This window comes from Ochlerotatus camptorhynchus, unplaced genomic scaffold, assembly GCF_037179485.1.
Source record: "Ochlerotatus camptorhynchus isolate MF236.1 unplaced genomic scaffold, CSIRO-AGI_Acam_v1.1 ptg000232l, whole genome shotgun sequence".
Taxonomy (NCBI): domain Eukaryota; kingdom Metazoa; phylum Arthropoda; class Insecta; order Diptera; family Culicidae; genus Ochlerotatus; species Ochlerotatus camptorhynchus.
In genome coordinates this window covers 5,479,962-5,504,366 of record NW_027040722.1, presented here as the reverse complement: position 1 = coordinate 5,504,366, position 24,405 = coordinate 5,479,962, and the positions used below count along the sequence as shown (strand labels likewise).

General features: G+C 29.0%; 1 protein-coding gene across 1 annotated transcript; it reads left to right on the top strand.

The window, feature by feature from the left end:
• Positions 1–12,113: 12,113 nt before the first annotated feature.
• Positions 12,114–13,277, top strand: LOC135704155 (very long chain fatty acid elongase AAEL008004-like). Its single transcript, XM_065225591.1, has 4 exons — positions 12,114–12,260; positions 12,323–12,513; positions 12,582–12,719; positions 12,779–13,277. Exons 1-4 carry the CDS (start codon positions 12,200–12,202, stop codon positions 13,187–13,189), a joined length of 801 nt encoding a protein of 266 aa, XP_065081663.1. The 5' UTR covers positions 12,114–12,199; the 3' UTR covers positions 13,190–13,277.
• Positions 13,278–24,405: the final 11,128 nt, after the last annotated feature.

Sequence of the window (24,405 nt, the reverse complement as noted above, 5' to 3'; positions counted from 1 at the left end):
CTAATGACACAAATGTAGGGGTTGGTCCATTGAAAAAAATGATAAAAATTTCCCCCATATAAATGTGAGCCAGTCTACTGTAGCAAAGTTGACTCAGTCGATCTTGCCAGGGTTTTTTTTCCGTTATGCATCTCTGCCAATAGACGATGTATATCGAACCGAGTATCAGGCACACTATTATGGTTAGCGACATTTCAGTCAATATTATATGTTTATGAAAAAGTTAGAATATACTGACAGGTAAGCACATATCAAGAGACGTGTGTGTGAGAAAATTTGCGAAAAAAATCCAAGGGCTCCAGTGGGATTCGAACCCACGAAAACCCACGGAATTGTGGGTTTGAATCCCACCGGTGCTCTAGGATTTTTGTCGCAAATTTTCTCACACACATGTCCCTTACCGATGACATTTTCTTACCTCTCAGCATCTTCTAAATTTCTCATAAATAATTTATCAGGCAAAGTTGGTCCACTGGGCAGATCTTGATCATCAGCGCAAGCAACGAAGTGGGCAACCCATCTTCCATATCCTTTGCCACCTGCTGCCAGTAACTCTTCGAAGCTGGGGAAAGGAAAACTTTGCAACCTTGAACACGGTGTTCCTCAGTGTTGGGAAAGTATCAAAAAATCATATCTCACCAATGGCAAAGATCAAGCTTGATTTAAAAAAAATAACAAACAAGTAACTGCGCATGAATTCACAAGCTGTGATATCGTTGCTACGAATATCATGCTAACAAAACTCACCAAGCCGTGGTGAGTTTGAGTTTCTTGATTTTTGCATTACACCCGATCGCGATCCGAATCTACCAGCACTGCTGGTAGCAGTAGCTTCGTGTCTGCAATCGGTGAAGAGTAAAGAGAGATAAATCATTTTTGTGTGGAGTCAACTCTTAGCTTCATTTTAACATGTTGGGAACCCAACAAACAATTATCAAAAAGTAAACGCTTTGCTCATTTCATTTCTACAGCCTCAAGATTTTTCCAGAACATTATGACATTATTCGCTTGTAGAGGGTTTAAATATATTGATTTTTTAATAAATTGTTACAGTATTAAAATTGTTAAAATAATAAATTAATAAATTGGTAAATTGTTATATTGTTTAATTGCTGAATTGTCACATTGTTAAATTGTTCAAATGATAAATTGCATTATTGTTCAATTGTTACTTTGTTATAATAATAAATTCATAACACGTTATTTATTAAATGAATATCTTGTTTAATTGCTTAATAATAAAATTGCTATAATAATAAATTGTTTAATTAATAAATTATTAAATTGTTGGTATGTAAGATTTATAAATTAAAAAAAAAAATTTGTTAAACTGTTGATTGATAAATTTAACATTTTTAAAATTTAACATTTAAACAAATTAACATTAAAAAATTCAAAAAATTTAAAAATCTTCTTTTGAAAATTTATTATTTTTTAAATTTAACCATTTTTATTAGGTTTTAAAATTTATAATTTTACTATTTTACATATTTAATAAATTTGGCAAATCAACAATTAAATAATTAACTTACTTATTTATTTAACAGTTTACAAACTTAACAATTAAACAATTTAGTATTTTGACAATTTATCATTTAAGCAAGTGAACAACTTAAGCATTTAACTTTTTAATAATTTATAATTTAAAAATCTAGCAGATCAAGACTTTAAACATTTATTAATTAAAAAATTGAGCAATAACAACATTTAACAATGTATAGAATAAGAATTTTAACAATTTAAAATTTCATCAATTTAACATTGAAAAAACCCAGCAATTTAAAAAAATTAAAATTAAACAATGAAGCAATTTAAATATTTAATTTTAATCAATCTACCTAGTTCAAATTTCCAAAGTTTAACAATTTCTTCTTGGTTTAATTGAACACTTAAACAATTCAACAATTGAAAATGTAAAATTTTAACAATTTAACTATATGACAATTTAACATTTTAACATTTTATCATTTTAACAATTTAACAATTCAACAATTTAAAAATTTAACACTTTACAATTTAACAATTTAACAACTTAACAATTTAACAATTTAACAATTAAATTATTGGTGGGTGTAACTAAAATAATTTTAAATTTAAAAATTTATCAATTTTACAATCTAACAATTAAACTATTTAATAATTCAACAATTTAAAAATTAAATGGTTAAATAATGTAACAACTTAACAGTTTAACAATTTAACGATTTAACAATTAAACATTATAGCGATTAAACAAGTTAAAACATTTACAATTTCACAACCTTACAATTTAACAACTTTACAATTTATCAATTTAACAATTTTACAATTGAAAATTCTAACAATTAAATTATTTAACAATTTAACAATTAAGCAATTTAACAATTTAACAATTAAACAATTTAACAATAAAACAATTTAACAATTTAACAATTAAACAATTTAACAATTTAACAATTTAACAATTTCACAATTTCACAATTTAACAATTGAACAATTTAACAATTTAACAATTTAACAATTAAACAATTAAACAATTTAACAATTTAAAAATGTAACAATTTAACAATTTAACAATTTAACAATTTCACAATTTAACAATTTAACAATTTAACAATTTAACAATTTAAAAATTTAACAATTTAACAATTTAACAATTTAACAATTTGACAATTTAACAATTTAACAATTTAAAAATTTAACTATTTAACAATTTAACAATTTAACAATTAAACTATTAACAATTTAACAATTTAACAATTTAAAAATATAACAATTTAACAATTTAACAGTCCAACAATTTAACAATTTAACAATTTAACAATTTAACAATATAAAAATTTAACAATTTAACAATTTAACATATTAACAATTTAACAATTTAACAATTTAACTATTTAACAATAAAACAATTTAACAATTTAACAATATAACCATTTAACAATTTAACAATTTAACTATTTAACATTTTAACAATTTAACAATTTAACAGTTCAACAATTTAACAATTTAACAATTTAACAATATGAAAATTTAACAATTTAACAATTTAACAAATTAACAATTTAACAATTTATTAATTTAACAATTTAACAATTAAACATATAAAAATTTAACAATTTAACAATTTAACAATTTAACAATTTGACAATTTAACAGTTTAACAATTTAACAGTTTAACAATTTAACATTTTAACAATTTAACAATTTAACAATTTAACAATTTAACAATTTAACAATTTAACAATTTAACAATTTAACAATTCAACAATTTAACAATTTAACAATTTAAAAATTTAACAATTTAACAATTTAGCAATTTAACAATTTAACAATTTAACAATTTAACAATTTAACAATTTAACAATTTAACAATTTAACAATTAACAATTAAATAATTTAACAATTTAACAATATAAAAATTTAACAATATAAAAATTTAACAATTTAACAATTTAACAATTTAACAATTTAACAATTTTACAATTAAACAATTAAACAATTTAACAATTTAGCAATTTAACAATTTATAAATTTAACAATTTAACAATTTAACAATTTAACAATGTAACAATTAAACAATTTAACAATTTAAAAATTTAACACAATTTAACAATTTAACAATTTAACAATTTAACAATTGAACAATTTAACAATTTAACAATTTAAAAATTTAACAATTTAACAACTCAACAATAAAACAATTGAACAATTTCACAATTTAACAATTTAACAATTAAACAATTTAACAATTTAACAATTTAACAATTTAACAATTTAACAATTAAACAATTTAACAATTTAACAATTTAACAATTTAACAATTTAACAATTTAACAATTTAATAATTTAACAATTTAACAATTTAACAATTTAACAATTTAACAATTTAACAATTTAACAATTTAACAATTTAACAATTTAACAATTTAAAAATTTAACAATTTAACAATTTAACAATTTGACAATTTAACAATTTAACAATTTAACTATTTAATAATTTAACAATTTAACAATTAAACTATTAACAATTTAACAATTTAACAATTTAAAAATATAACAATTTAACAATTTAACAATTTAACAGTCCAACAATTTAACAATTTAACAATTTAACAATTTAACAATATAAAAATTTAACAATTTAACAATTTAACATATTAACAATTTAACAATTTAACTATTTAACAATAAAACAATTTAACAATTTAACAATATAACCATTTAAAAATTTAACAATTTAACAATTTAACATTTTAACAATTTAACAATTTAACAGTTCAACAATTTAACAATTTAACAATATAAAAATTAAACAATTTAACAATTTAACAATTTAACAATTTAACAATTTAACAATTTAACAATTTAACAATTTAATAATTTAACAATTTAACAATTTAACAATTTAACAATTTAACAATTAAACAGTCCAACAATTTAACAATTTAACAATTTAACAATTTAACAATTTAACAATTTAACAATATAAAAATTTAACAATTTAACAATTTAACATATTAACAGTCCAACAATTTAACAATTTAACAATTTAACAATTTAACAATATAAAAATTTAACAATTTAACAATTTAACATATTAACAATTTAACAATTTAACAATTTAACTATTTAACAATAAAACAATTTAACAATTTAACAATATAATCATTTAAAAATTTAACAATTTAACAATTTAACATTTTAACAATTTAACAATTTAACAGTTCAACAATTTAACAATTTAACAATATAAAAATTAAACAATTTAACAATTTAACAATTTAACAATTTAACTATTTAACAATAAAACAATTTAACAATTTAACAATATAACCATTTAACAATTTAACAATTTAACAATTTAACATTTTAACAATTTAACAATTTAACAATTAACAATTAAACAATTTAACAATTTAACAATTTAAAAATTTAACAATTCAACAATTTAACAATTTAACAATTTAACAATTTAACAATTTAACAATTTAACAATTAAACAATTAAACAATTTAACAATTTAGCAATTTTACAATTTATAAATTTAACAATTTAACAATTTAACAATTTAACAATGTAACAATTAAACTATTTAACAATTTAAAAATTTAACACAATTTAACAATTTAACAATTTAACAATTTTACAATTGAACAATTTAACAATTTAACAATTTAACAATTTAACAATTTAAAAATTTAACAATTTAACAATTTAACAATTTAACAATTTAACAATTTAACAATTTAACAATTAAACAATTAAACAATTTTACAATTTAGCAATTTAACAATTTATAAATTTAACAATTTAACAATTTAACAATTTAACAATGTAACAATTAAACTATTTAACAATTTAAAAATTTAACACAATTTAACAATTTAACAATTTAACAATTTTACAATTTAATAATTCAATAATTTAATAATTTAATAATTTAACAATTTAACAATTTAACAATTTAAAAATTTAACAATTTAACAACTCAACAATAAAACAATTTAAAAATTTAACAATTTAACAACTCAACAATAAAACAATTGAACAATTTAACAATTCAACAATTTAACAATTTAACAATTTAACAATTTAACAATTTAACAATTTAACAATTTAACAATTTAACAATTTATCAATTTAACAATTTAACAATTTAACAATTTAACAATTTAACAATTTAACAATTTAACAATTTAACAATTTAACAATTTAACAATTTAACAATTTAACAATTTAACAATTTAACAATTTAACAATTTAACAATTTAACAATTCAAAAATTTAATAAATTAACAATTTTACAACTTAACAATTTAACAATTTAACAATTAAACAAATAAACAACTTAACAATTTAACAATGTAACAATTTAAAAATTTAACAATATTTCAATTTAACAATTTTCAATTTAACAATTTAACAATTCAACAATTTAACAATTTAACAATTTAACAATTTAACAATTTAACAATTTAACAATTTAACAATTTAACAGTTCAAAAATTTAATAAATTAACAATTTTACAACTTAACAATTTAACAATTTAACAATTAAACAAATAAACAACTTAACAATTTAACAATGTAACAATTTAAAAATTTAACTATTTAACAATATATCAATTCAACAATTGATCAATTAAACAATTAATCAATTTAACAATTTCACAAAAACTGTTAAAATGTAAAATTTTTAAACTGTTATATTGTTAAACTGTTAAATTGTTAAACTGTTAAATTTTTGAATTGTTAATTGTTAAATTGTTAAATGTTTAAATAGTTAAATTGTTAAATTGATAAATTGTTAAATTGTTAAATTGTTTAATTGTTAAATTGTTAAATTGTTAAATTGTTAAATTGTTAAATTGTTAAATTGTTAAATTGCTGAATTGTTTTATTGTTAAATTGTTAAATTTTTAAATTGTTAAATTGTTAAATTGTTAAATTGTTGAATTGTTAAATTGTTAAATTGTTAAATTGTTAAGTTGTTAAATTGTTAAATTGTTAAATTGTTAAATTGTTAAATTTTTAAATTGTTAAATGGTTAAATTGTTAAATTGTTAAATTGTTAAATTGTTAAATTGTTAAATTGTTAAATTGTTAAATTGTTAAATTGTTAAATTGTTAAATTGTTAAATTGTTAAATTGTTAAATTGTTAAATTGTTAAATTGTTAAATTGTTTAATTGTTAAATTGTTAAATTGTTAAATTGTTAAATTGTTAAATTGTTAAATTGTTAAATTGTTAAATTGTTAAATTGTTAAATTGTTAAATTGTTAAATTGTTAAATTGTTAAATTGTTAAATTGTTAAATTGTTAAATTGTTAAATTGTTAAATTGTTAAATTGTTAAATTGTTAAATTGTTAAATTGTTAAATTGTTAAATTGTTAAATTGTTAAATTGTTAAATTGTTAAATTGTTAAATTTTTAAATTGATGGATTGTTGAATTGTTAAATTGTTATATTTTTAAATTGTTACTTTGTAAAATTGTTAAATTGTTAAATTGTTAAATTTCCAAATTGTAAAATTTAGAAATTTCGCATTGTTAAAACTTTAAATTGTTAAAACTTTAAATTGTAAAATTGTAAAATTGTTAAATTGTTAAATTGTTAAATTGTTAAATTGTTAAATTGTTAAATTGTTAAATTGTTAAATTGTTAAATTGTTAAATTGTTAAATTGTTAAATTGTTAAATTGTTAAATTGTTAAATTGTTTAATTGTTAAATTGTTAAATTGTTAAATTGTTAAATTGTTAAATTGTTAAATTGTTAAATTGATAAATTGTTAAATTGTTAAATTGTTAAATTGTTAAATTTTTAAATTGATGGATTGTTGAATTGTTAAATTGTAAAATTGTTAAATTGTTTAATTGTTAAATTGTTAAATTGTTAAATTGTTAAATTGTTAAATTGTTAAATTGTTAAATTGTTAAATTGTTAAATTGTTAAATTGTTAAATTGTTAAATTGTTAAATTGTTAAATTGTTAAATTGTTAAATTGTTAAATTGTTAAATTGTTAAATTGTTAAATTGTTTAATTGTTAAATTTTTAAATTGTTAAATTGTTAAATTGTTAAATTGTTAAATTGTTAAATTGTTAAATTGTTAAATTGTTAAATTGTTAAATTGTTAAATTGTTAAATTGTTAAATTGTTAAATTGGTAAATTGTTAAATTGTTAAATTGTTAAATTGTTAAATTGTTAAATTGTTAAATTGTTAATTGTTAAATTGTTAAATGTTTAAATAGTTAAATTAATAAATTGTTAAATTGTTAAATTGTTAAATTGTTAAATTGTTAAATTGTTAAATTGTTAAATTGTTAAATTGTTACATTGTTAAATTGTTAAATTGTTAAATTGTTAAATTGTTTTTAAATTATTAAATTGTTAAATTGTTAAATTGTTAAATTGTTAAATTGTTAAATTGTTAAATTGTTAAATTGTTAAATTGTTAAATTGTTAAATTGTTAAATTGTTAAATTGTTTAATTGTTAAATTGTTAAATTGTTAAATTGTTTAATTGTTAAATTGTTAAATTGTTAAATTGTTAAATTGTTAAATTGTTAAATTGTTAAATTGTTAAATTGTTAAATTGTTAAATTGTTAAATTGTTAAATTGTTAAATTGTTAAATTGTTAAATTGTTAAATTGTTAAATTGTTACATTGTTAAATTGTTAAATTGTTAAATTGTTAAATTGTTTTTAAATTATTAAATTGTTAAATTGTTAAATTGTTAAATTGTTAAATTGTTAAATTGTTAAATTGTTAAATTGTTAAATGGTTAAATTGTTAAATTGTTAAATTGTTAAATTGTTAAATTGTTAAATTGTTAAATTGTTAAATTGTTAAATTGTTAAATTGTTAAATTGTTAAATTGTTTAATTGTTAAATTGTTAAATTGTTAAATTGTTAAATTGTTAAATTGTTAAATTGTTAAATTGTTAAATTGTTTAATTGTTAAATTGTTAAATTGTTTAATTGTTAAATTGTTAAATTGTTAAATTGTTAAATTGTTTAATTGTTTAGTTGTTAAATTCTAAAATTGTTAAATTGTTAATTTGCTAAATTGTTAAATTGTTAATTCGTTAAATTGTTAAGTTTTTAAATTGTTAAATTGTTAAATTGTTAAATTGTTAAATTGTTAAATTGTTAAATTGTTAAATTGTTTAATTGTTAAATTGTTAAATTGTTAAATTGTTAAATTGTTAAATTGTTAAATTGTTAAATTGTTAAATTGTTAAATTGTTAAATTTTTTAATTGTTAAATTGTTAAATCGGTAAACTGTTGAATTGTTAAATTGTTAAATTGTTAAATTGTTAAATTGTTAAATTGTTTAATTGTTAAAATGTTAAATTGTTAAACTGTTAAATTGTTAAACTGTTAAATTGTCAAATTGTTAAATTGTTAAATTGTTAAATTGTTAAATTGTTAAATTGTTAAATTTTTAAATTGTTTAATTGAAAAATTGTTAAATTGTTAAATTGTTAAATTGTTAAATTTTTAAATTGATGGATTGTTGAATTGTTAAATTGTTATATTTTTAAATTGTTAAATTGCCAAATTGTAAAATTTAGAAATTTCGCATTGTTAAAACTTTAAATTGTTAAATTGTTAAATTGTTAAATTGTTAAATTGTGAAATTGTTAAATTGTTAAATTGTTATATTTTTTAATTATTAAATTGTTAAGTTTTAAATTGTTAAATTGTTAAATTGTTAAATTGTTAAATTGTTAAATTGTTAAATTGTTAAATTGTTAAATTGTTAAATTGTTAAATTGTTAAATTGTTAAATTGTTAAATTGTTAAATTGTTAAATTGTTAAATTGTTAAATTGTTAAATTGTTAAATTGTTACATTGTTAAATTGTTAAATTGTTAAATTGTTAAATTGTTTTTAAATTATTAAATTGTTAAATTGTTAAATTGTTAAATTGTTAAATTGTTAAATTGTTAAATTGTTAAATTGTTAAATTGTTAAATTGTTAAATTGTTAAATTGTTAAATTGTTAAATTGTTAAATTGTTAAATTGTTAAATTGTTAAATTGTTTAATTGTTAAATTGTTAAATTGTTAAATTGTTAAATTGTTAAATTGTTAAATTGTTAAATTGTTAAATTGTTAAATTGTTAAATTGTTACATTGTTACATTGTCAAATTGTTAAATTGTTAAATTGTTAAATTGTTTTTAAATTATTAAATTGTTAAATTGTTAAATTGTTAAATTGTTAAATTGTTAAATTGTTAAATTGTTAAATGGTTAAATGGTTAAATTGTTAAATTGTTAAATTGTTAAATTGTTAAATTGTTAAATTGTTAAATTGTTTAATTGTTAAATTGTTAAATTGTTAAATTGTTAAATTGTTAAATTGTTAAATTGTTAAATTGTTAAATTGTTAAATTGTTAAATTGTTTAATTGTTAAATTGTTAAATTGTTAAATTGTTAAATTGTTAAATTGTTACATTGTTAAATTGTTAAATTGTTAAATTGTTAAATTGTTTTTAAATTATTAAATTGTTAAATTGTTAAATTGTTAAATTGTTAAATTGTTAAATTGTTAAATTGTTAAATTGTTAAATTGTTAAATTGTTAAATTGTTAAATTGTTAAATTGTTAAATTGTTAAATTGTTAAATTGTTAAATTGTTAAATTGTTAAATTGTTTAATTGTTAAATTGTTAAATTGTTAAATTGTTAAATTGTTAAATTGTTAAATTGTTAAATTGTTTTTAAATTATTAAATTGTTAAATTGTTAAATTGTTTAATTGTTAAATTGTTAAATTGTTTTTAAATTATTAAATTGTTAAATTGTTAAATTGTTAAATTGTTAAATTGTTAAATGGTTAAATTGTTAAATTGTTAAATTGTTAAATTGTTAAATTGTTAAATTGTTAAATTGTTAAATTGTTAAATTGTTTAATTGTTAAATTGTTAAATTGTTAAATTGTTAAATTGATAAATTGTTAAATTGTTAAATTGTTAAATTGTTAAATTGTTTAATTGTTAAATTGTTAAATTGTTAAATTGTTAAATTGTTAAATTGTTAAATTGTTAAATTGTTTAATTGTTAAATTGTTAAATTGTTAAATTGTTAAATTGTTAAATTGTTAAATTGTTAAATTGTTTAATTGTTTAGTTGTTAAATTCTAAAATTGTTAAATTGTTAATTTGCTAAATTGTTAAATTGTTAATTCGTTAAATTGTTAAGTTTTTAAATTGTTAAATTGTTAAATTGTTAAATTGTTAAATTGTTAAATTGTTAAATTGTTAAATTGTTAAATTGTTAAATTGTTTAATTGTTAAATTGTTAAATTGTTAAATTGTTAAATTGTTAAATTGTTAAATTGTTAAATTGTTAAATTGTTAAATTGTTAAATTTTTTAATTGTTAAATTGTTAAATCGGTAAACTGTTGAATTGTTAAATTGTTAAATTGTTAAATTGTTAAATTGTTAAAATGTTAAATTGTTAAACTGTTAAATTGTTAAACTGTTAAATTGTCAAATTGTTAAATTGTTAAATTGTTAAATTGTTAAATTGTTAAATTGTTAAATTTTTAAATTGTTTAATTGAAAAATTGTTAAATTGTTAAATTGTTAAATTGTTAAATTTTTAAATTGATGGATTGTTGAATTGTTAAATTGTTATATTTTTAAATTGTTAAATTGCCAAATTGTAAAATTTAGAAATTTCGCATTGTTAAAACTTTAAATTGTTAAATTGTTAAATTGTTAAATTGTTAAATTGTGAAATTGTTAAATTGTTAAATTGTTAAATTTTTTAATTATTAAATTGTTAAGTTTTAAATTGTTAAATTGTTAAATTGTTAAATTGTTAAATTGTTAAATTGTTAAATTGTTAAAATGTTAAATTGTTAAATTGTTAAATTGTTAAATTGTTAAATTGTTAAATTGTTAAATTGTTAAATTGTTAAATTGTTAAATTGTTAAATTGTTAAATTGTTAAATTGTTAAATTGTTAAATTGTTAAATTGTTAAATTGTTAAATTGTGAAATTGTTAAATTGTTAAATTGTTAAATTGTTAAATTTTTAAATTGTTAAATTGTTTAATTGTTTAATTGTTTAATTGTTAAATTGTTAAATTGTTAAATTGTTAAATTGTTAAATTGTTAAATTGTTAAATTGTTAAATTGTTTAATTGTTAAATTGTTAAATTGTTAAATTGTTAAATTATTAAATTGATAAATTGTCAAATTGTTAAATTGTGAAATTGTGAAATTGTCAATTGCTAAAATTTTAAATTTTTTAATTGATAAATTGTTAAATTATGAATTAATTAAACATTAAAATTGATAAATTAATAAACGATTTAATTGCAATTTGCGATTTTTTTTAAATTGTGAAATGATTGAACAGACCCTTCTGAGACATTTGCCGATTGCCATTTGCCACAGTAGGGTAAGCGTTCGCATTGTAATTCCAACCTACTTCAGTTCTTCGGCAGAGTCAAAAACCTTGCTCGCGGTATTTCCGAAGCAACCATCCCTTTAACGATTAACATTCACCAGTACGCTCGCGCAGTGCATTATTGACCTACGTTAACATATTCGATTAGAATTAATTTGAATTCAATGAGTTGATAGTACGCGTATCAAACAGCACTCGTAGTGTGCAGCTCAACTAGGGCGATTAATAGACACGATCGTCCAGTCCAATCATTCCAACTCCGCTGTACGGCTCGCATAGATCAGGATGGCGCTGGTGCTGAAGGCTCTCTACAACGGGTACGATCGGTACTTCTACGAGGCTCAGGGTAAAATTCATCTGTTAACAGTTTCTACGTTTCATTATCTGATCGATCATCTCTAATCCTAGATCCTCGAAATGCCGACCATTTTTTGCTTAACCCACCGTGGTTACCGTTTCTGGTGTTAGCTGGATACTTATACTTTGTTCTGGACTTGGGACCCAAGTTGATGGCCAACCGGAAGCCGTTTGATTTGAAGAAGCTGATCCAGGTTTACAATTTGCTGCAGGTGCTCGCGAATGTCTATCTGTTCGTTGCGGTTCGTACTGTCAGAATACTTGGTTGTGAGTGTATTGGTGAAGCCTTAAGTGTGATCTACCGTTTCAGGGAGTAAAAGTGATTATCGACATGGGAATCACATTAAAGTGTCAACCGGTGAACTATACCAACAGCCCGTTTGCTTTGCGAGAGCTCCGACTGGTGTACCTGTACTATCTACTCAAAGTGTCCGATCTGCTTGATACGGTTAGTACTATTCTTGCACAAAAGCACGTAATTAAATTGAACCTTTCGACCTTCGGTAGGTGTTCTTTGTGCTGCGTAAAAAGCAAAGTCACGTCTCGTTTCTGCACGTGTACCACCACGCCGGAATGGTGCTGGGGTCGTTCATTTACAATCGGTTCTTCCCCGGAGGTCACTTTTCGATGTTGGGGCTGTGCAATACCTTCGTCCACGCCATCATGTATTTCTACTTCTTCCTCACGATCTACCGGCCGGAGCTGACCAAGAATGCCAACTGGAAGAAGTACATCACCATCATGCAGATGGTGCAGTTCGGCTACCTGGTGTTCCACTTTGCGACGCCCATCGTGCTGGGAGTGGACTGTGGAATTCCCAAGTTCTGGCTGTGGCTACCGATGATCCAGAACGTTTTCATGATGGTGCTGTTTTCGGACTTTTATGCCAAGGCGTACGGCAGGCGGAAGGTGAAGTGAGGGAGCACGCGTGCCGGTGGCTATCCTGAGAGAAAATTTTCAAGTGGAAACATCGTTTTAAGGTCTGAATTGTTAATTGTTTCATCGCAATGCCAAGTAAAGTAGACACTCGAACGAGTTTTCCCCTGCCAAATATTATGATGTTGTTTTGTATCTTTTTTATGAAAATATTGAGAAACGATGTCGAAAATCCAAAAAAAAAGTAGAAGGGTCTGTGCCTAGGGGCACGAACGGAAGCTTGACGTAGGACCGCTAGTGGACGGAATATGTGAAGAGCATTAAGTTCTTTTAATTGATCAAACATCTATTATCTCAACTCTTTCCGTTTTTGAATTGAAGGCGTACCAAATTTGTAGTAATTTACGAGAATCAGTCAAAATCACTTGCACCCCTGCTTCCAAGTTTGTGTGGTCGTTGGGGGCTTGTGGTTCTGAATATGGACAAACAAGCACAGATAAATTCTGTCCCAACTCTTTACTGATGTAAGCTTGAAGGCCCCGAAAAGAGCCGTTTTATTGAAGAGGACATCCATGGCCACTTACGTTTGGCGTGTTTAGTGTAGGTGACAGCATCACGGACCTCATTTTCCAGGAACACCTTCAGCACACCTCGTAGATCAGACCGGAGATACGTCAGACACCGCCACGGCGAGCCAGACGACGGATGGTGGTTATCTTGAAGAATTTGTGATGACGATTGGCACCTCCTTTGCCACGACCAGTCAATTGTTGCTTGTGAGCAAGGTTGCAAAGACTCATTTCAGCTAAAACAATGTTTTTCTAAATTATTAAATAATTAGATGCCATGATCAAATTTTGAATTGGTAGGATACAAGAAGAGGTTGCAAAGAATGTGTTTGACATATTAAACCTGTTTATTTCACTTCTTGAGAGTCACAATCAGCGATTTTTCACAAACTCACTCACTCACTCACTCACTCACTCAGCGATCAGCAAATCGCTGATTGTGACTCATAGAAAGCAAAATTTACAGGTTTTATGTTTCCAACGCATACTTTGTAACCTCTTCTTGTAAGTTACAAGTAAAACATACCATCATACCATCTTTTGGTTTTATTATTCCGAAAAACATTATTTTAGCTGAAATGAGTCTTTGCAACCTTGCTTGTGAGGTTATAGAAAAGTGGACTAACCACCACCTTCCTACTGCTGCTATTGCTGACCACGCCGTCCGAAGCGAAAATGAGCTGATACCAGACTTGACTTAACTTGACTTAAAATGATCTTTATTTCTTGTGTTTGTGTGGTTTACATGTATGAATTTTTTAAGTGACACAGATGCGTCTTTTCAACTTTAGTACATTTGAGATTTTAATTATTATTTACAGTTCCTAGTCCTATCAGGCCTATTTTAAAGTATGACCACCTTGGTGGGATTGGTTTGATTTGAATTGGAAAAATGAGACTACTTATAACTACTATTTACAACTACAACTAACCTACAACTACTATGTACACCTAACCTACTATATACAAATTGCTTATCAAAGCATGTTCTGATAAATTACATTTTTGTGCAAATTTAGTCTTAATTTCGTTAATTTTGGAATCTATTTTGGCAATGCCTGCCTCTTCATGTAAATTTGTTATTCTAGTGTCGAAAGGACGATCAAGAACCATCCTCAGCACTCTATTCTGAGCGACCTGGATTTTGTTCCTGTGAGTCTGTGCACATGATTCCCACACCGGAGCTGCGTAGAGGATCGCAGGTGCTATGATTTGTTTGTAGACGGCCAGTTTGTTCACCTTTGAGAGGCGGGATCTGCGGCAAATCAGCGGAAACAGACACCTAACCAAGGTAAAACACTTGACTACAGTTTTCTCTACATGCGAACGGAAGAGGAGCTTTTCATCGAACAACATCCCGAGATAGGTTACTTCGGCGGACCACTCAACCCTTGTGCCATCCATGATTACAGTACAAGATGGAGCCGGTTTCAGTTTGGGCGATTGCCGATGGAGGAACATGATCGCTTGTGTTTTGGAGGCATTGATTTTGATTTTCCACGTGGTGGCATAATCAGCAAAGGCGTTAAGGCATCGTTGAAGTTTGTTCGTTATTTCGCGAGGCATCCTTCCTTTGACGGCTATTGCGGTATCATCTGCGAACAGGAAAAACACGCAACCGTCTCCAAGGGGAGGAATGTCGGAAGTGTAAATGCTGTAAAGCAAGGGGCCCAGCAGACTGCCTTGCGGGACTCCTGCTGGGATGGAAAACGTGTCTGAAAGACAACCATTCAACGATACCTTAAACGACCTTTGCTGAAGGTAGCTACGGGTGATTTTAACCAGATGTAATGGGAAGTTGAAGTTAGAAAGCTTGTACACAAGTCCGTCATGCCAAACATTGTCAAACGCCTTTTCAACGTCTAACAAGGCCATGGCTGTGGACTTGGATACAGCTTTGTTACTTTGGATGTTATTCATCACCCGTACTAGCTGGTGATTGGTAGAGTGCCCCTTTCTGAATCCAAACTGTTCCGGAAGGAGAATGTTATTTTCCTCCACAAACTTGAGCAAACGATTGAGAATGAGTTTCTCGAACAATTTGCTCAGCGCTGAAAGGAGGCTGATTGGTCTGTAGCTTGAAGACAATGTTGGATCCTTACCGGGTTTGCGGATTGGTATGATTTTTGCTACTTTCCAGATGCTTGGAAAGTAGTGCAGTTCCAAACATCTGTTGAAGATAGCGGTTAGAAGAGACTGCACTTTCATGCTGAGTCTCTTCAAGATCAAGTTGAATATACCGTCAAACCCGGGAGCCTTCATGTTCTTGGTGCATTTCAGTGCTGAGCAAATCTGTTGTACTGTAATCATATCCGCCGGAGGCACGACACAAGGGGAGGTATCTAGGTTTTGAACGCATTGCGCAACCTGATCATCGAGCGGACTTTGAATAGTCGAGCCAAGCAAATGCGATGAAGCTACATGCTCGCCGATCGCATTTGCTTTCTCCTGTGGGGTGATTAAAAGCCGATCGTCATCATTTTCGACTTTGAGAGGTGGAACGGGTTTGGGATGATTTTTCAGGACCTTGGCTACCTTCCAGAATGGTCTGGAGCGGTCATCCAGATTCTGGACAACACGCCCGAAACTTTCATTTCGGAGTGAGTCCATTCTGGAAGCAATCTGCCTATTCAGATCGGCCATTTCACGTTTTTTACCCAGGTCTCCAGTCCTCTGAAACTGGCGTCTACGAACATTTCTCAACCGAATCAGTAATTGGGTGTGGGAATCAATAGCAACAAACTTACCCCTCACAGGAACTTGTCGAACGTATGCCTCGTCAGCCATGGATATGGCCTGTTGGAGCCCTTCCAACGTCCGGTCGATGTCATCTACGGTGTTGAGCAGTGGATTTTCATCGATGTTGCTGTCCACCATTCGTCCGTACTGCACCCAGTTGACATGATGGTAGTCTTTACGCAGGCAGCTTCTAGCAGGAACCACGTTGACACCGACTTCAGTCACCACCGGTTGGTGGTCGGAGCTGAAATCGTTGTGCGCCTCCGGCTTGGATAGTCCGATGTTTGACAGGAAAAAGTCCAGCGTGGAGGGATTTCCCGCCGGAGAGATGAAAGTTGGTTCGTCCGGAAATTGCACAGTATACAATCCATGTTGTGCGTGGTCGAACAATAGACATCCGTTCCGGTTCCTCTGGTAGTTCCGCCAAGCTTCATGGCGGGCGTTCAGGTCGCCCCCAACGATGAATCGGGAGCTAGTACGGGTGATGGCGGTCAGGTCCTTCTTGAATTGGATTCCTAATCCGTTGCTTGCGGTACACTGGCGTGGGCAGTAAACAGCGATGAACCGGACGTTTCCAGTTGGTGATTCCACTTCCACACTAATGGCCTCGATGATAGAAGTGCCGATGTGGGGCAGAGTGCAAAACTTGATTCCCTTTCTGACGATGACCGCTACACCACCCCCCCTGGAGCTGGTGCGATCAAGCCGGATAATGTTGTGGTCAGGCAACCAGAAGCTGTCACCGGACTTTAGGTGGGTCTCAGTTAGAAGAACCACGTCGATGCTATGCTTGCGGAGGAAGTCGACAAGCTCAATATGTTTTGCTCTTACAGAGCAAGCGTTCCAGGTAGCGATGGTTAGCGGTTTAGACACCATACTGGATGATGAACTTACCGAGCACTTGGATCTGTTCGGGCTTATTGCGGCACTTACGTAGAGCACCGGTCATGTTGACGAAAATTTCCATCAGTTCATCCGCTGAGCTGATACCAGACAGCAGCGCTGTTTTATATCTTTTTAGGTGAAAGCAGAATGATGTGCAACCAACTGGTATAAAAGCTACAAAGACTCCTCCCATTATGAGTAGTTTGCTATCAAGTAGCGACACTGGCTATTTTCTTTTTGAGTACACGGCGAATGAGAACGACCCAAATTTGAGTTTAGTTCACTCATAATCGCCAAAAGTGTAGGAACTCAGCGATGAGTAAATTTGTCTCATGGTTTCCTGTGGAAAACCTAAAAAATCTGCCAGAAAATGAATAAATTGACGAAAATTTTATTAAGTCTCGGAGTAGTACCAATAGACTGAGTGAATCCAATTTTTTCTTTTCTCAAATTCGGGAATTTTTCCATGGAAAATCCTGGAAAAACCTGGGAAAACATGAGGCAAATTTACTCATCGCTGAGTTCCTGCATTTTATTTCTTAATTCTGAGATAACTAAACTCTAATTTGGATCGTTCCCATTCGCCGTGATAGATATTGACGCCAGTGGTTAGCGTGAGTACCTCTCACCCCAGCAGGCCTGGGTCTAATCTCAGTCGGTGCCACCGGCATGTTCTAAGGCATAACATCTCTGGGAGCTGCCTCCCTGACGTCAGTAGCATTGGAGCTCAGTACGTAAAACAAATCTCGCGTCACTTTTCAATAGGTCCTATATCCATTGATCGATTATCTTCATCGACACTCTCTTTCGTAAATAACTCGACTTCACAAAATGTTTCCTGCCGTCTTCGTCGAATTAGATGCTAGATTGTTCCTTCTTCCATCGAAAATATCCGGCCGTGGCGATTCAAAGTTGATCAAGGTTGATCAAAATTATTTGTACCCCTGCTTTCAGTTTGATTACACGAGCATTTTGTGTGATCGTTGGTTCTGAATATGGACAACCAGGCAGATGAATTCTATTCCTACTCTTTACTGTAATTAGGGTTACCGTATTAAAAACTTGAAAAGGAGGACATTTCATTTGAGGTTTGGAGATTAAGGAGGACAATGATTCCCTTTCTTAACTTTGAAGGAGAACTTCTGAAAAATGCATCAAACTAGCCTTCATAATTCATTTTTGATACTTGGAAATGATCTAGTCTAGTTGATTTACATGAAAACTACAGCTTTACAGCCTTAAAACCATCCCAACTTTTATCATGTTAAAAAATCAGGATACATGTCATCTAAGCAACCTGTTAATTTTACCATTGATTCAGCATAGGACTCAAAGGCCCTGTCATATTGGTAGCGAAGAGGCGCGCTTAGCGTTCTATTATTGATATTATTCTTTACATTCGATTTCACGATTCGTGTGCCTCTTGGCTCTCGAAACGAAAAGCTTTTTCATACAAGCGTTTCTACAAAAAGTCTTTCGTTTCGAGATTCGCAATGTGACCCCAGAAATACCTAAAATCCCATAGAACCAGAGCGTCAAAATCGAACACATGTTGGATTCAATCTGTGTGGCTGTGTTCCATTTGGTGAATTTAAACTTAAATTTTATAGATATAAATATTTCAAATGTACCTGCTATTGTACCAGTCTTATTTCTGGCAGCCCAGGAATCAATTTCGACAAACACCACCAATTTGATAGATAGAAAATTTTCATATAAACCTGCTATTGTACCAGACTTATTTCTTGTAATCAAAATTGACAAACACCTCGAAAATCACAGGATCAACAACAGAGAGATTTTCGAACATTATAATTTATTTTCGAAATGTAAAACTTATGTAAAAATTCAGATAAATGGAACACAGCCTAAGACCACCGACAAACCGACATGACACTTAATTCTGACTTATGTCCGAAAATCGTAAACGTCCAATTTAAATGTGCAGTGATCCGAACTGTCAAAACCATACGATTTTTTGATCTAGATAAAAATAATTTGTCCTGAATAGATCAGACCCGAACCAAGTCATAATTGTTGCATGCGGGTTCATGGTTTAGCTAAATATTTCCCACGAACACGGAGCCAGATGTCAGTAGTGTGCTTTGGTCATAAATTTTATTGTTTTTGCTATGGTCATTCATGTCAGTTTGTCGGTGCTAAGACTGTGTTCCATTTGATAAATTTTCACTGACACTTCGAAAATAAATTATAATGTTCGAAAGCCCCTCTGTTGTTGATCGTCCGATTTTCGAGTAATTGTTTGTAAAAATTGATTCCTGGTTTGTCTGAAATAAGACTGGTAGCATAGCAGGTTTATTTGAAAATTTTCCATCTGTCAAATAATCAGTGTGTCTCAAAATTGAGCGTACACCTGAATGGGTAATTGTTTGAAAGACTGTGAGCAGATAGGTTTTTTTTAAATCTTGGCTGGTGGTTGAACAACTATTTATTGATTTTTCGGTATAGCTTTGGACTTTATTGGCAGAGTGTGTATGAAGTTTGAGTAATTTCAGTAAATTCATAATTTCAGTTGTAGGCGGATTTTAGTAAAATAAGCGGCATTTTAAAGATCTTTATTATGACTACAGATGAACATGTTTGATGAGTCAAAATGTTTGACTCATTGTATTTCAAGAAAATGTGTTTTTGTTAGGAAATCAAGTTTTTCTAAAATAACTCTAACTTCTTACACACTCATTCAAATAAGCCCAATACTATACCAATAACCAATTAATGGTTGATGAGCCAGCGGCCGGAACTTTAGAAATCTATCTTTTTAAGTTGTGCTCGTAAAGCTGTTTGTCTTAAATGTACGGACAGCTGTACGCTCAATTTTGAGATACACTGTAAGTTAAAATACACCAAATGGATCGCCACCAAATGTAGGGTGGTTGACAGCTATAGTATACTCCTAGTAACACCATCGAATGGCATTTGCTAGATAAGATGAGGTTGCGACATAATTAAACAAAGAAGCTCTGCAAATAACGCTCTTTGAAAACATTTTTAAGAATTTGTTACTGAAAAAAATGCAAGGATTAAAAAGGAGGACATTTTCGGGCAAAAGGAGGATGTAGAAAAAATAATGAAAAGGGAGGACATGTCCTCCTTTAGGATACCATATGGTAACCCTAACTGTAATAAGCTTGGTGGCCCTGAAAAGAGCCGTTTTGTTGCCAAAGATGGTGATGATTTAACCTCCGAAACCAAACAAATATATAAATACGCTTGGCGTGTTTAGTGTAGGTGACAGCACCACGGATTTAATTTTTCAGGAACAACTTTAGCTTACCTCGTTAATCAGACCGGAGATACGTCAGACACCGCCACGGCGAGCCAGACGACGGATGGTGGTTATCTCGAAGAATTTGCGTTTGGTTCTGAATATGGCGATGAGTGTGCACAATATTACGCAATTCCATCCTCCCTATTCGCACGCGCCTGAGGATCGGAGGCGAATGCCACTTCGACTTGTTTTGTCTACTTACTACTCTCTGACGACTGTGCTGGGGAAGCAGCATATGCATGTAGGTAATTGGTAGATTTGTTAGTTAATTCGACGCTTTTGGACAATGCTGGACATTTACCAGTTTTTCAATAGTTTCTTGTTGAAAATCAACATTCGGAAGCACTGTTATCGATGCGTATATATCTGATCGATTGGAGATAAAATTATTGAAATTGGACAATTGGGTAGCTGAGTTATTAACGTTCAAAATCTTTCTTAATTTGTTACATGTTCCATTTTCGGTTTTCACTAAGTGTACCCCCATATAGAAATCAAAGACGTAGTCCTACGTCAAAAAAAAACTCACCGTAGATGAACTCCAACTTTTTTGGTGAAATGCCGGGACGAATAGGGTTGTCATTTGGAACATTTTTCATTCGATTTGATGAACGACCCTTCACTGATCTCTCTCGCAGGTTTTGAGCTCCATACAAATGAAGGGCCAGATTCTGTGCAAATGAGGCAACAGATTTCGAAATTCCGTTAATGTTCTCGATTTGTGCCATGGGCATATTAATATCCAGATCAGGTTGAAATGTCTACAAAGAACACAAATCGTAGTTGATAACAATCAGAAACCAACATATAATTACAAATCATAAAACCAAAATACTTACAGTGTTCGCATTTTCACCCATTCTCGCCTTTTTAGCCTCAGCCACCGCATGTACCACAAGATCCTTCATTTCGGCCAGCTGTAACTTAAAATTTACATTTTTCTTTCGTGATGCTTTCAACATTTCCGCTTGCTTCTGATGTTTGGCCAAAAGTTTGGCATATTTTTCATCCTTGCTTCCATCGTCTGTATCGGAATCGTCTGTTGAATCATTCATCGGCTGTAGTGGTGACGCAGTTCGCGAAGGCGATGGCAGAGATTCGGGTTGAATATTGGGTACCAACGGAGACCTTGCTGGAGATATTGACAACGCTTTGAAAGCTTTCGAAGAAGAAGCAGCTGCAACAGGAGTAGCTGGCGGTGGATGACACGATGATGTCGGTAGGAGTGGTATCGATAACTGGTATGTTGTTGCTGGCGATGCAGAATGAGCAGCTGGTGGAGACTGATTGGTTGATGCTTGCGATGATGCCGGTGGGAGTGACGTCGATGTGCTTGCCAATGCACCGGGATACAGAGTTTGAGACACTGGAATGCAGACTTCGGGATAACGGAATGTAGACTTCGGTGCTGACAACGTTGCACATGGTGGTGCTGGTGGATGAAAAATCAGTGGTTTTACCACTGAAGGAAGAGTTTCCGAAATCTCTTCGTAGTCCTTTTGACTCACATTAAGCGGATCATGTTCGTCATCACCAACTTGTCCAAAACTTTTGGAGCTTTTAGCTTGATTCACTGCCGCTAGGGCATTGCTGCTGTCTTGGGTGCGATTTTTTGTCTTAACTGCATTTAGCTAAATAAATAAAAACATAAGTGTCAAAAATTGTAAATAAACAAGTATTTGCAAATACCTACAGCTGCCTGCAGAAAAGTAAGGTTAGAAGCCCTCGCTCGGGCCCTCTCACTCGCACCGGCAAGATTACGTTGCACTGATGATCTGGTTGATCGAGCTGGTTCTTCTAAAGTTAAAAGTAAATGATAACAAAACGATGCACTTACTATATTCGGAGTTGTCTTACCATTGTTCGTTATTTCTCCGCACTGTGCCTTCTTTTTTGGGGGCATTTTAATTCGCATTCGCATTTTCAAGCTCACGCACAAAACCGACGAGTTTCTTTTACAAATGGCGGATAGCTGCAAATCTCCAACAGCAACGGCTGCATAGGATACATTTTGAAAAGGTCCGTCACTCGAACATATTTTTTTTTTTCATATTTACCCAAGACGTATGGACACCATTCAATTTGTCTCGAAAATAGTAAACTTAATAGCTTAAAGCCTTTTCTACGAGTTTTTTTTACGTGGAGTGTTTTATATGGTTTTGGGATTTACACGGATTACGAGATTTGCGTGGTTTTCGGAATTTACCCATTTTTTCACAATTCCTATGCTTTGTTTTAACGGATTTTGAAAATTTCGCAGATTTATGCGCGGTTTTGTAGATGCACACATTTTTTTACCAATGAAGTTTTTGTCTTACGTGGCACGTTCCCTCGCGTAAAAACCGGCTCCAGTGTATGCCAAATTTATATTTAAAATTTAGATTGAGGATTCACACATTGCAAAACCACCATTCACCGTATTAAAATGGAAGAATTATTTGGATTTTATATTAATGGATGTCAATAAGACTTATTCAAAAGTTACACTATTGAGTTTTTTGACGTTTGATCGGCGCACACTACTGCACCAATGTCATGGATAACAGGTCCGGCAATGAAAATTTGCCATGTCTTTCATTCTTGCGCTGCTCTTATGCAACGATGAGACTGACGTCAAACTCTTCGTTGCATATTATTAGCAGGAGAAAAAAAAAGAAGTGACAAACTCACATTGTGGGACCTGTTCTTCGTGACATTGCTACTGCACAATCAAGTCAATCGTTTACTGACATTTTCTGTTGAGATCATAGTAATCTTTAATTTAATAGTATGCGAAATTCGAGGCTAAATGGTTTATACTACAAAAACCAATCCACACCATATGCTCGTCGGTGTCGTAAGGTAAGTAGTAATATATAAATTATACAATACGCATTCTAATTCAGTACTTTTTTGAAGAAACCAATCGACCGGCACCAGGAAAACCATCCAAGACGTCGACCAGAAAATTGTATCTCTGGTACTAATGATGCTCTGCCAGTTCATGTAGCAGCACAATCAGCTAACATCTATAAGCAGCAGGTAGCTTAATGGAACATTAAATTAGAACAGAAGAAATATTTAATAAAAAAAACATATAAACAACATTTTAGATTCCTGTTCTAATCGTACCAGAATTTCATCCCGATGAAAACGGTTCAAGCCTGGATTCAAATGTTGATATAACAAGCGATACAGATTTGGATAGCCTTGCTGAAGTGGAAGCTATGCCAAAATCACCACCTTTTTCATGTGTTTTGGAATCGGACCAGAATGCTGGCCTATTGGAACCAGATGCATATTCGGACCTCAGTGAAACGTCATCAATATCGGATTTTAATTCTGATACGTTTGAATATTCCGACCATGAAGCGGTTAGTTATTTTTACTTTTTGATGTGTTTAAATTTAAACTTCATTCATGAGTATTGAAAGAGCAAATTAACACCCTTCGAAGATTTGTAATGTTGTGTTATTATTATCTCTTTTATAGGACGAACCTAGGACCGAACATATCAACCCAGCCGAACTATTGCACCAGAATTTAACGATTACAAAGAGCGAGATTATGTTCATGCTTCTGCACATTTTCATGCGACATAATCTAACCAATGTGGCACTTGAGGATTTGCTGCACATGATCAATGTAATCGTAGGCTACACTTCGCTACCGAGGACTTTTTATTACTTCTCCAAATATTTTGCGGCTAACGATTTCACTCGTCACTACATATGCAAATCATGTGGACTGTATCTTGGAGAAGCCCATACAAAATCGTGTGAAATTTGCAGTAGTGT

Coding starts and splice junctions, on each gene's coding strand:
- LOC135704155 (XM_065225591.1), top strand. CDS start 12,200: ATGGCGCTGGTGCTGAAGGCTCTCTACAACGGGTACGATCGGTACTTC. Junction 12,261..12,322: donor GTACTTCTACGAGGCTCAGG/GTAAAATTCATC, acceptor CTCTAATCCTAG/ATCCTCGAAATGCCGACCAT. Junction 12,514..12,581: donor ATGTCTATCTGTTCGTTGCG/GTTCGTACTGTC, acceptor CTACCGTTTCAG/GGAGTAAAAGTGATTATCGA.